Source organism: Rhinatrema bivittatum, chromosome 6, assembly GCF_901001135.1.
Source record: "Rhinatrema bivittatum chromosome 6, aRhiBiv1.1, whole genome shotgun sequence".
NCBI lineage: Eukaryota > Metazoa > Chordata > Amphibia > Gymnophiona > Rhinatrematidae > Rhinatrema > Rhinatrema bivittatum.
The window spans coordinates 5,749,572-5,762,874 of record NC_042620.1 but is presented as its reverse complement, the minus strand read 5'-3'; the positions used below and the strand labels follow the sequence as shown (position 1 = coordinate 5,762,874).

Genomic DNA, 13,303 nt, shown 5'->3' with positions numbered 1-13,303 from the left:
TCGGCCTTCCTGTTATATGGTTATGTTCAGTTAATCCCTAAGTTTGATGTAAACCGGCCTGATATGAAGCTTGTCATGAAGTTCGGTATAGAAAAATGTTAAATAAATAAATAAATAAATACAATCTGACCTTGTCTCCATCTGCTGGCAGGGGAGCACACCACCATCTGTCTACACGAAGGAAAACAAAATTATCATGTAAGTAATTTCTTTGTTTTTGTTTTTGCTTAGTGACAAGCATGAGGAGAACCACAGACCGGCCCTGCACAAGGTAACTGAATGCCTCTCCTGTGCTACCCCACTTGTCCTGAGTTTCAGACAGTGCTTGCTGTTGTGGCATGGAGCCCTGTGGGAGGTGTCTCGGTGGGGATTGCTAGGGTATTGTGGTCGCCGAATGCTGTGACTTTCCCACCTCCACCCCTTACCCCCTGATAACATTCACTGCACACCACGTGACTGAGTGGGCATCGCTGCTCCCAACGCGCTCTAACAGGGTGGGATTGCTCCTGCCCTGCTGTTCCCTCCTCACCTTATCTCTCGTGCACTGGCAGTTCTCCAAGGATTGAACCTGTGGGGCTCCCAGGCCAGCAACGCCCTGATCTCAGCACCCCCCAGCTGGGAAAGGTTTCTCACAGCCGCATCTCTCTATCCATTAGCTGGGCAGGCTCCCTCCCTCTTCACTGCAACAAGTGACTGAGTTGGGCAGCTTATAGCCAGACTTCTCCTTCACAGGATCCTCCCCTCCCCTCCCTCTATCCCTCTGGCACTCATCAGGACTATTTCAGCAAGGTGTGCTCCGTCCTTAGAGGGAAAAGTATTCTGGGGCTGTATCCACGCCTTAACACCAGCCGCCAGTGGCCCCAGAGGCAGCTCTGCTGGCTCTTACTTTTAGATATTTTACTTGTCTGTTATGGCAAAGGAAATCATTTAAATCTCCCTCTTTGTTTGAGAAAGATTCGTATTTTAAACGTAGCTGCTTTCTCGCCGATCTGCACCTGAAAGCTAGGGACGGGTGTGCTGATGTGAGCCCCGCTGCCCTCCAGATATCCACCCGCCAGTGTGGATGTGCCACAGACACCCGTAAAGCATGGATACAGCAGGGAGGGCAGAGTTTGCTGTGCTCACAATAAAACCTTTACGCCTTTTATTCCTGCGTAAGAACAAAACGTATTCTGGCCTGGGATTCCCAGGTGGTGGTGGTGGGATTCCCAGGTGGTGGTGGTGGTGGGGATTCAGTGCAGTCTCTCTTGCTTGTGCCGCAGGGCCCGGTGATTAAGGTGAACAGTAACCAGCGCTACGCCTCCACTGCCGTCACTGAAGCCATCCTGCGGGAGATCGCCAGCCGTGTGCAGGTGCCCTTGCAGGTAAGAGGTGGCCACATCGGCTCTTCCTCCTCCAGCCCTGAGCAGAAGGTGGATTACGTCTCGCTTCACTTTTCGGGTGCATTTGAAAATCTCCCTGCAGATAGCCCGGACCCCTGGTAACAGACACAAAAAGGGGTTACATTCACACAAGTTGGTCATCGAGGCATCAGCCCTGGCTGCTGTCCCTCTGCGCATCTCTCACGTACGTTCGGAATTCAGCTAAGACAAAATCTAGCTAAGGGGAGAGCTCGCTCTCGCATGTCCTGAGCTCAGGCTTGCATGTGAAATGGCTGTAGCTCTTAAGGAGTTTGCTTGGGAAATGTTTAGCAATCGGGGAACAGGTTTTTGTAGGTAGATTGATTTGTGTTCCTGAGCATCCCCAGATCAGCCCAGACCAATGGGTTGTGCATCTGAGAACAAACCTTTGAGGCACTGCTGCATAACTGAGAGCGCCACCTGCAGTCCCCTCAGTATTTCTCTGACTCCAGCAGAGGGTGGAGATGCACCTGCAGGCTGTTAGTTAAAAAAACAAAATAAAAAAACCCCAAAAAACCTCTTTGCAGTAGTTAGGTGGTGAGTCAGGTTCCAGCTCACGGACACTCCCTGAGGTGCTAGGTTCAAAAAAGGTTTGGATAAGTTCTTGGAGGAGAAGTCCATTAATGGCCATTCCCTGTATGTACCTGGATCAGTCCAGACAGTGGGTTATGTCCCCAGTCCAGCAGATGGAGTCAGCACAAGCTTTGAGGGGGCGTATCCATATATACTACTACCCCCTCTGCAGGAGTTCAGTATCTTCTGACTCCAGCAGATGCGAGTAGGGGAATCAGGCTTCCCCTCCTTTTCCTTCTTTCTCACTTTTTGGCTTGATTGTCTGGCTGCTTGTTGTCTTTTTCTGTGGATCAAGTTTGTATCAAGTTTGTCTTAAGTTTAAAAAAAAAAAAAGTAAGGCAGGGTCCTTTCACCTTTTGGGGAGTGACTTATCTTCCTTGTCTCTTCTCTGCGGCCTTGCTGTTTATTTCTCGTTGCAGCCAGCGGTGACTCGAGTAGTACGGTTTCTACATTCCCTGGGATGGGTAGTGAACTTCTCCAAGAGCTCCCTCATGCCCTCGCAACGCTTGGGTTTTTTTGGGGGCGACCTTCGACACCCTACTGGGCAAAGTTTTTCTGCGCCAGGACAAAGCTCAATCCTTGCAGGATCACACACGACGGTTCTCTGCGTTACCAGATCCCACCTCCTGGGACTACCTGCAACTCCTGGGAGTGATGGGGTCCACCATCGACCTTGTACCTTGGGCTTTCGCGCACCTCAGGACCTTACAGTGGGCGCTCCTCTCCCGTTGGAAACCAGTATCGCAGGACTACCAGATGATTCTCCCGCTCCCGCAGAATGCCAGGGACAGTCTGGGCTGGTGGTTGGATCCGCCGAACCTGGCCCGTGGCGTGTCCCTCGATCTGCCAAATTGGGTGGTGGTGACCACCGATGCCAGTCTAGCAGGCTGGGGTGCAGTCTGCGATCGAAGCGCCACGCAGGGGACGTGGTCCACGGTGGAGGCGAAGTGGTCAATCAACCGTCTGGAAACCAGAGCGGTCCAGCTAGCTCTGCGACATTTCCTCCCGCTTCTTCGGAACCGGGAAGTCAGAATCCTATCGGACAACGCTACCACCGTGGCCTACATCAACCAACAAGGAGGCACGCGCAGCCCGCAGGTCGCGCTCGAGGCGGCACTGCTGATGCAATGGGCGGAGCGTCATCTCATCCGGCTAGCGGCCTCGCACATCGCCAGTGTGGACAACGTCCAGGCGGACTTCCTCAGTCGTCAACTGCTGGACCCCGGAGAGTGGTCTCTCTCCGTCAAAGCGATGCAACTTCTCGTCCATCGGTGGGGGGGCCCCCCACTTGGATCTGATGGCGTCCGCTCTCAACGCCAAGGCTCCCCGCTTCTTCAGTCGCCGGAGAGAGCGCGGCGCGGAGGGAGTGGATGCCCTGGTCCTCCCGTGGCCGCCACATCTTCTGCTCTACGCTTTTCCACCATGGCCCCTGGTGGGCAGGATGCTCCTCAGAATAGAAAGCCATCAGGGGACCGTGGTTTTCGTCGCCCCGGAATGGCCCAGGCGACCCTGGTTTGCGGACCTGCTACAGCTGGTGATCGACGGGCCAATCAGGCTGGGGCACCTCCCCCAGCTCCTACATCAGGGCCCGGTATTTTTCGAGCAGGCAGAACTCTTCTGTCTTGCGGCCTGGCTTTTGAGAGGCGCCGCCTCCGGCGTCGGGGCTACCTGGAGGCGGTAGTATCCATGCTATTGCGGGCACGAAAGACATCGACGTCGGCGGCCTATGTTCGAGCTGTGGTGTACCAGCCAGGCCACGAGACCCGCTAAGGCTTCTGTACCTCAGATCCTTCAGTTTCTACAGGCGGGGGTGGAAAAAGGGCTCGCCTATAATTCACTACGGGTTCAGGTGGCCGCCCTTGGTTCGCTGTTGAGCGATGGGGGCTCTCTTCTACAGCATCCTGACATTGCTCGTTTTCTCAAGGGTGTCAAGCATATGCGTCCTCCGTTACAGGACCCTTGTCCCTCCTGGAGTCTTAACCTTGTGCTTCGCTCCCTGTCGGGACCACCGTTCGAGCCGCTGCGCAGCGCAACGATAAAGGATCTCACTCTCAAGACTGTATTTCTTGTGGCCATCTGTTCCGCTCGACGCATCTCGGAGATGCAGGCTCTGTCGTGTAGAGAGCCCTATCTCCGTTTCTCCGACTCTGGAGTTTCGCTTCGCACCGTTCCCTCCTTCCTTCCGAAGGTGGTTTCTGCATTCCATGTGAACCAGACGGTGGAGTTGCTGTCCTTCTCTTCCTCAGAGCCGAAGTCTCTCCGTCTCTTGAATGTCAAGCGCACTCTGCGCCTCTATCTGGAGGCTACAAATGAGTTCCGGACCTCTGACCATCTCTTCGTACTCTGGGCCGGTCCTAAGAAGGGGTCTCAGGCCTCGAAGACTACCATTGCCAGATGGCTGAAGGCCGGCATTGCTGCTTCTTACATTGGGGCGGGTCGGACTCCCCCACCCGGAATCGTAGCGCATTCTACACGTTCTCAGGCGGCTTCCTGGGCGGAGGTTCGCTCGGTATCCTCGCAGGAAATTTGTAGGGCAGCCACCTGGAAATCGTTACACACGTTCTCGAGGCACTATCGTCTGCACCTCGCCTCTTCGGTCTCTGGACACTTTGGCGAGCAGGTTCTCCGAGCAGGCCTCGCAGGACCCCACCCGATTTAGGGAAGCTTGGGTACATCCCACTGTCTGGACTGATCCAGGTACGTACAGGGAAAAGAAAATTATTATTTACCTGCTAATTTTCGTTCCTGTAGTACCATGGATCAGTCCAGACGCCCACCGCGTTTGGGTTCTTGATCCTGCTCAGCTCTGCGCTGCTTCTTGCTCGCAGTGTTCTGTGTCTTCACAGTCGTTTCTTTTCGCTGTTTTTCACAGCTCCCTACAAGTTGGTAGGATGTTTGCAGTTACTTGTTGCGGTTACAATTGTTTTCATTATCTGTTTCCACAAACTTGATCCTTCGGGGGTTTCTACTCGGGCTTTGATATACTCGATACTGAACTCCTGCAGAGGGGGTAGTAGTATTTATGGTGACGCCCCCTCAAAGCTTGTGCTGACTCCATCTGCTGGATTGGGGACATAACCCACTGTCTGGACTGATCCATGGTACTACAGGAACGAAAATTAGCAGGTAAGTAATAATTTTCTTTTAATCAAGATTACTTAGGGAATAGCCACTGCTATTAATTGCATCAGTAGCATGGGATCTTCTTAGTGTTTGGGTAATTGCCAGGTTCTTGTGGCCTGGTTTGGCCACTGTTGGAAACAGGATGCTGGGCTTGATGGACCCTTGGTCTGACTCAGTATGGCAATTTCTTATGTTCTTTGACATCTTAGTGGGCCATCCCTCAGGTAGAGTCGGGTGACCGGGGGGTTGGATACCCCTGATTGGGTTCGCCGCAACGTAGCGGACGGTCCAATAGCCAGAGGTCCTTGCTCCCTCTCGACCTCCTTTCCTCTGGACAGGGAAGTACCTGCCTAATAAAATTTTCTTTTCAGCCTCCTTGCCTTAAAAAAAACAAAAACAAAACAAGAAAGCAGAAGAGCAGGGCTTAGCAGGAAGTTCGGTCGGGGCAGGCCTCGTCAGCGGGAGTGGAGGACTGAGAGGCGGTCGGCTTGCTGTTAGCCCGGGGCTTCAGGTGATCACAGCCTTTCGGGCCGCGAGTGCCGGGACGGAACCGCGGTGCCTCTTCCTGTTTAGTTGGTAGCCCCATGCGCTGGTGGGGCTGACAGGACAGCTCTCGTGTCCCTGGGAGCTCCCCGCTGGGGATCGACTCCTTCCCTGGAGGCTTCTCAGTGAGTGGAGCCCAAGCTGGGCACGCAGCGCCACGTGAGAGGCCTCGTGGGGCAGTGCCGCTTCGCACCAAAAGGTAAAATAGCCGCCTTCCGCGTGACCGAACTCTCACTCCCTCTGCCCAGCGTGTGATTCGGGGCAGGAAGGTCCCTCAGGCCGCAAAGGAGAGCTCGGCAGGGCCCGTTTCCTTTGCCGCCGGGGAGGCAATGCAGGAGACCGCGGTGCGGTGAGACTATTCCCTCTCCCTGGTCAGGCAGGGTACCTGGAAGGGGGGAGGCGGCTGAGAGTCCCCCAGGGTTGGGGGAGGATGAATCGGGGGATTTTTCCCCAGATTTTATACTCCTTCTCCACAAGGCCTACCTAGCTAGGAGAAGTGGAGGGAGAAGGTGGGTGGGAGGATTGCCTGCGGGGCCCCGCAACTAAGAGGTCTAAAATGGCTTCTCAGGGAGCTGGCAATATTCTTCAGCACCTGGGCTTACACCAAGCAGCTGCAGAGCCTGGTCCCAGAGATGGTGAAGACTCGGATCAGTCGCAATTGGACCCGGATGTGCTACCGACCCCTGACACCGATGGGGCAAAAGATGACCCTGATCCAGATGAGTTCCCGGTTCTGGATGGAGATGATCCGTGGGTAGTGTCCCTGTTTAAAAGGGACGAGCTGCGCCCCCTCGTTCCTCAGGTGCTGGAGGAATTAGGAGTGAAGGTCATTTCGGAAGAGTTGGATAATGAGGGCGTTAACCCAGTCCTGGACGGGCTGAGGGGACCCACTAGCGCCTTTCTGTTGCCCAAGAAGATACGGATGCTGGTGAACCCGGCGTGGGACTCCCCGGATGCTGGCCTGAAGGTGGGCAGAGCAATGCCAAGCTCTGTCCCTTAATGGAGGACTCCCTGGAACTGCTGAGGATCCCCAAGGTGGATGCGGCAGTCTCGGCGGTAACCAAGAAGATGACGATTCCTGTGGCCAGGGCAGCGGCCCTGAAGGATGTCCAGGATTGTAAGCTGGAAGTGCAGCTCAAGCGGACGGTTGAGGTCTCAGTGTTGAGTCTTCGAGCAGCAGTCTGTGCCAGTTTGATGCAAAGGGCCTGTCTCTATTGGGTTCGGAGGACAGGAAGCCCAGTAAGAAGGTGTTTCCCCCGCTGCCCCGTTTCGAAGCAGATCCAGATGAGGACTTGCCAGAACGAAACCTATGGGAATCCCGAAAACGAGACCGAGGAGGAAACACCTTCTTACTGGGCTTCCTGTCCTCCGGCAATCTGTTCCCCTTGGTCTCCCCCAGGACCTTCATCAAGTGATCCAAGTCCTCTCCAAATAGCAGCTTCCCCTTAAAGGGAAGATTACAGAGCTGGACCTTGCACGACAAATCGGCCAACCAGTTACATAACCACAGAAGCCTACGAGCTGCTACTGAGGAGACCGTGCAGCGAGCCGATGTAGGCACCAAATCATACAGAGTGTCTACCACATATGCCATGCCTGCCTCCAGACGAGCAGCCTGCAAGACATCGCTGTCTGCTGAGGATGTTGGTGTTGGGCCCTTCCGAACCCAATACAGACAGGCCCTTTGCATCAAACTGTCACAGACTGCTGCTCGAAGAGGGGAGTTGAGTGGACAGGATTCACTTCTTCGTCCTGTTTGGTTCTTGACAAACAAGGTGTATAGTTCGGGGTATCCACCCTTTAGTTCCCTATGTCTGTGTGAAGGGGTTTCTAAAGTATCTTGGCATGGATACAGGTCAGTACTGAGGGACTGCAGGTGGCACTCTCTGATGTGTAGCAGTGCCTCAAAGTTTTTTGTTCTCTGCCTCCATCTGCTGGAAGGGATGCATAACCCACTGGTCTGGACTGACCTGTGGTATTACAGGAACGGAAATTAGCAGGTAAGAACCAATTTTCCTACACTTGATCCAAAATTCTTGGTGGTGAACAATACAACATACGTAATATAAAATCTCAGGAAATTAACAAGATAAACTCTCTTAAATTAGTTCTAGCAATGCCATTTCATGTCCTATAATAAACACCTTCAGTAATCATCGTACTTTATAGATATGACTATCAGCTAATGCATGAAGTTAATTGATATTGGCCTGAGTCATAACTTGTAGCTTCCTTTACATAAGAATGCTTTCAGCTGCTTTCTAAAGTTTCTGATTTCATCTGGAAGAGTATTCCATAACTGAGGTGTTGCAAAGGGATGTCAAAGCGATCTTCGTGCTCTCAAAATTTTGTGAATTTGTGAGTCGTGCACCGAAGCAGACGGAGGATCCTCCGTTCAGTGCCTCATGTATCAACAACCAATGATGCGGCTGAGTAGCCAGCGTAAGGAATGCCGACCAGGGACGATGCGCATCCCTCTTAGTACCGTCAAGGCTATGTTCTATACCAGCGCTTCTCAACCAGTGTGTCATGACACACCAGAGTGTCGCCAAGCACCGGCAGGTGTGTCGCGTGCTCCCGGTCTCTCCCGCTGCTCTTCCTTCCCTGCTGCCGTTGCCACCAGGCTGTCAGCACGTTCAAGCTGAGTGGGAACGGCAGCGGTGCTAGAAGAAGCTGTGGCACCTGCGGCTGGCTTTTTCTTCTTCCCGCGCCAGAATATCTTTTTTGTAGGGTGAGTTGTACAGGGAATGTCATAATTCTGCTTTACATCCATTATTGTGGGTCAGGGGGGTTCCCGTGGATACAAACTGTACTTTTTACATTTAGCCCCATGACGATCATGGGTCACTGTGTCATGCATGTGAGAACCATCTGTCAGGTGTGTCCCGACAGAAGAAAGGTTGAGAACCACTGGTCTATACTATGGAAGGCCTCAGTATAGAGCTGCAATAATGAAAAGCCTAGGAATGGATGCCAAGTTGGGCCTTCTTGTGAAGATCTTTGTCTTAAGAGGACAGGCTTGAAGGCGTTTGGGTGTCACCTTACGCTTGAATCTGCCTCTTGGGGTTATTTTCCTGTCTGTTTTTCCAGGTAAGGGGAATTTCTCTCCAAATATGTTTGGCGTTTGTGATTGATCAGTCTGACTGATCGAGTCTGAGGTGCTTTGTCAGGGGAATAGTGGTTTCTCTCCATTCTGCACCCCTCCTGATAGTAGCAGTGACGTCACAGAGGGAAACGGTGTGCTCTGGCTCCATCCTGCTGGTAGGGGGACATAACCCACCTCCATCTCTATGGACTCTCAGGACTCGCGGTAAGAAAATTCTCCAAGGTCAGTCCAGAGAACTGGAAAAAATCCGATCTAGTGTGTGACTCAAATGATGAGGAGGTTGATTAATTGAGTAAACCCTCAGGCATGCAGTTAGTGCCGTAGGTAACACACGGGTAATGATGTCATCCGAATCACTGTCTACGGAAACCTCACCCCAATCACGACTTACCTATGGCGCTCGCTCGAATGCACGTTGAATGATTTTAGAAGGATACCCGCGCTGTGTAAACTAATCATACGTAATCTCTGCTTCCCTCAAAAACTGTGTCCGGGAAGAGCAAAGCCGGCCTAAGCGAAAAAATTGTCCAGGGGGGGATATTATCGGGGAGTCTCTGGGGACAGCAACTTGAGTAGGAAAGAAGTGTATTTTTATCTGTGGGTTTCCGAAAAATTGTAGTGGAAAATGAAGTAAATTGTTTTATGAATGGTGATATCTTTAAAGATATTTGAGAAGGGTGAACTAGAACTGAAACCTCGAGGTGCTTATTGCAACAGTTGAGCCTGTGTCAAATCATGAAAACTGAGTCTGAGAGCCAATGCCAAACGAAAAATGTCCTCGATGCAGCGTAACCAAGAGATGCAGAAAGACCAAAATTCAGAAGGATTTAAATGTTTATCTTCAAAATCAGACACTCAGACTGGGAGTGGCCAGGGGCCACAGTGACCCCCATTGCCATGCGTTGGATTTGTGTTTGGTAAGGGCAATGAGGGTAAACTGAATAAGAAAAGGGATGTGAGAGCGCTGAGAGAGTGGCGTGTGCTGGGGAATATTTGTGTGTAACGATTCTGGATCTAGGGGGCCGTAGTACAGTCAGAGGATGGCAAAAGAAGTGACCCGAGGGGCAGATTTAGGATGGCACTCCTGACACAGTGGGCTTCGGAGCGGGATAGAGACCCAGTGCCAGAGGGTTAATGAGTGGTTTATGAATTTTGGGAGGAAGACAGAAGGTAGGAGTGTGGGGATGCAGTTCTGTTAGAAAAGAGGCTTCGTTATTGGTGATGACGTTTACAACCACGGAATTATTTGCTGAAACATAAATCCTGGGATGGAAGATTTATCCTTTCAAACCCCCCCCAGCCATGCAGCTTTCTCACTTTCTCTGGCTGAAACGTAATCCAACCCAGAATCTTTTCTGCCCCCTCTGCAGGATTTCATGTGCAGGAACGATGCCCCCTGTGGCACCACAATCGGACCCCTCCTGGCCTCCAAGCTGGGCCTGCGGGTGGTAGACCTGGGCTCTCCCCAGCTGGCAATGCACTCCATCCGGGAGACCTGCTGCACATCTGGAGTGCTGCAGACCATCACGCTCTTCAAGGTAAGGGGCTCAGCTACCAGGGCACTGCATGACACCCCCCCACACCACTCTATCCTCTGGGGGGGCCCATGGGGAAAATCTGTCCCCCTCACTCTAACTGCCCACCCGCCAGTGCCTCCCCGGGGGGGATTACCACAAAAACATGTAACCTGCTTGCAGCTGCCAGGCTGGGCAGCCTATAGGGAGCATGTGGTCCTGTGTGGATGATAGAGCTCCGTTGGTTACGGTGATGTGGTGGCCAAAGTGTAACGTTATAACTTTAATGTTTAACGTTCTCCGTGCCATGAGTCGGGTTTCTTTAGGGAGCATGTGGTCCTGTGTGGATGATAGAGCTCCGTTGGTTACGGTGATGTGGTAGCCAAAGTGTAACGTTATAACTCTAATGTTTAACGTTCTCCGTGCCATGAGTCGGGTTTCTTTAGGGAGCATGTGGTCCTGTGTGGATGATAGAGCTCCGTTGGTTACGGTGATGTGGTGGCCAAAGTGTAACGTTATAACTTTAATGTTTAACGTTCTCCGTGCCATGAGTCGGGTTTCTTTAGGGAGCATGTGGTCCTATGTGGATGATAGAGCTCCGTTGGTTACGGTGATGTGGTGGCCAAAGTGTAACGTTATAACTTTAATGTTTAACGTTCTCCGTGCCATGAGTCGGGTTTCTTTAGGGAGCATGTGGTCCTGTGTGGATGATAGAGCTCCGTTGGTTACGGTGATGTGGTAGCCAAAGTGTAACGTTATAACTTTAATGTTTAACGTTCTCCGTGCCATGAGTCGGGTTTCTTTAGGGAGCATGTGATCCTATGTGGATGATTGAGCTCCGTTGGTTACGGTGATGTGGTGGCCAAAGTGTAACGTTATAACTTTAATGTTTAACGTTCTCCGTGCCATGAGTCGGGTTTCTTTAGGGAGCATGTGGTCCTATGTGGATGATTGAGCTCCGTTGGTTACGGTGATGTGGTAGCCAAAGTGTAACGTTATAACTTTAATGTTTAACGTTCTCCGTGCCATGAGTCGGGTTTCTTTAGGGAGCATGTGGTCCTATGTGGATGATAGAGCTCCGTTGGTTACGGTGATGTGGTAGCCAAAGTGTAACGTTATAACTTTAATGTTTAACGTTCTCCGTGCCATGAGTCGGGTTTCTTTAGGGAGCATGTGGTCCTATGTGGATGATTGAGCTCCGTTGGTTACGGTGATGTGGTAGCCAAAGTGTAACGTTATAACTTTAATGTTTAACGTTCTCCGTGCCATGAGTCGGGTTTCTTTAGGGAGCATGTGGTCCTATGTGGATGATTGAGCTCCGTTGGTTACGGTGATGTGGTAGCCAAAGTGTAACGTTATAACTTTAATGTTTAACGTTCTCCGTGCCATGAGTCGGGTTTCTTTAGGGAGCATGTGGTCCTATGTGGATGATAGAGCTCCGTTGGTTACGGTGATGTGGTAGCCAAAGTGTAACGTTATAAAACATGTGGTCCTGTGTGGATGATAGAGCTCCGTTGGTTACGGTGATGTGGTAGCCAAAGTGTAACGTTATAACTTTAATGTTTAACGTTCTCCGTGCCATGAGTCGGGTTTCTTTAGGGAGCATGTGGTCCTATGTGGATGATAGAGCTCCGTTGGTTACGGTGATGTGGTAGCCAAAGTGTAACGTTATAAAACTTGTGGTCCTGTGTGGATGATAGAGCTCCGTTGGTTACGGTGATGTGGTAGCCAAAGTGTAACGTTATAACTTTAATGTTTAACGTTCTCCGTGCCATGAGTCGGGTTTCTTTAGGGAGCATGTGATCCTATGTGGATGATAGAGCTCCGTTGGTTACGGTGATGTGGTAGCCAAAGTGTAACGTTATAACTTTAATGTTTAACGTTCTCCGTGCCATGAGTCGGGTTTCTTTAGGGAGCATGTGATCCTATGTGGATGATTGAGCTCCGTTGGTTACGGTGATGTGGTGGCCAAAGTGTAACGTTATAACTTTAATGTTTAACGTTCTCCGTGCCATGAGTCGGGTTTCTTTAGGGAGCATGTGGTCCTGTGTGGATGATAGAGCTCCGTTGGTTACGGTGATGTGGTGGCCAAAGTGTAACGTTATAACTTTAATGTTTAACGTTCTCCGTGCCATGAGTCGGGTTTCTTTAGGGAGCATGTGGTCCTATGTGGATGATAGAGCTCCGTTGGTTACTGTGATGTGGTGGCCAAAGTGTAACGTTATAACTTTAATGTTTAACGTTCTCCGTGCCATGAGTCGGGTTTCTTTAGGGAGCATGTGGTCCTATGTGGATGATAGAGCTCCGTTGGTTACTGTGATGTGGTGACCAAAGTGTAACGTTATAAAACATGTGGTCCTATGTGGATGATTGAGCTCCGTTGGTTACTGTGATGTGGTGGCCAAAGTGTAACGTTATAACTTTAATGTTTAACGTTCTCCGTGCCATGAGTCGGGTTTCTTTAGGGAGCATGTGGTCCTATGTGGATGATTGAGCTCCATTGGTTACGGTGATGTGGTGGCCAAAGTGTAACGTTATAAAACATGTGGTCCTATGTGGATGATTGAGCTCCGTTGGTTACTGTGATGTGGTGGCCAAAGTGTAACGTTATAACTTTAATGTTTAACGTTCTCCGTGCCATGAGTCGGGTTTCTTTAGGGAGCATGTGGTCCTGTGTGGATGATAGAGCTCCATTGGTTACGGTGATGTGGTGGCCGTAACGTTATAACTTTAATGTTTAACGTTCTCCGTGCCATGAGTCGGGTTTCTTTAGGGAGCATGTGGTCCTATGTGGATGATAGAGCTCCGTTGGTTACGGTGATGTGGTGGCCGTAACGTTATAACTTTAATGTTTAACGTTCTCCGTGCCATGAGTCAGGTTTCTTTAGGGAACCCCCATCCCCTTCATTCTCTATTGTCTGAGCTGAGCGTCTTTCCAGATTCCACACTTAAGTTATTAAAATGTTCTGCACCTTGCAGTGGTGCCCTGTGCAGTCCTGACTCTTGAGGATGAAGTAAATTCCCGTCAGAAATGCACCGAGGCA

General features: G+C 51.1%; 1 protein-coding gene across 1 annotated transcript in view; it reads left to right on the top strand.

Annotated features, from left to right (window-relative positions):
- The window catches only part of LOC115093362 (aspartyl aminopeptidase-like), a gene marked incomplete at its 5' end in the record, with an annotated part of 61,822 nt that overhangs the window by 46,337 nt on the left and 2,182 nt on the right, over positions 1–13,303 (top strand). Inside the window, 3 exon segments of the mRNA XM_029605004.1 lie at positions 232–271; positions 1,263–1,364; positions 10,116–10,283. Coding sequence (XP_029460864.1) covers positions 232–271; positions 1,263–1,364; positions 10,116–10,283 — 310 coding nt within the window.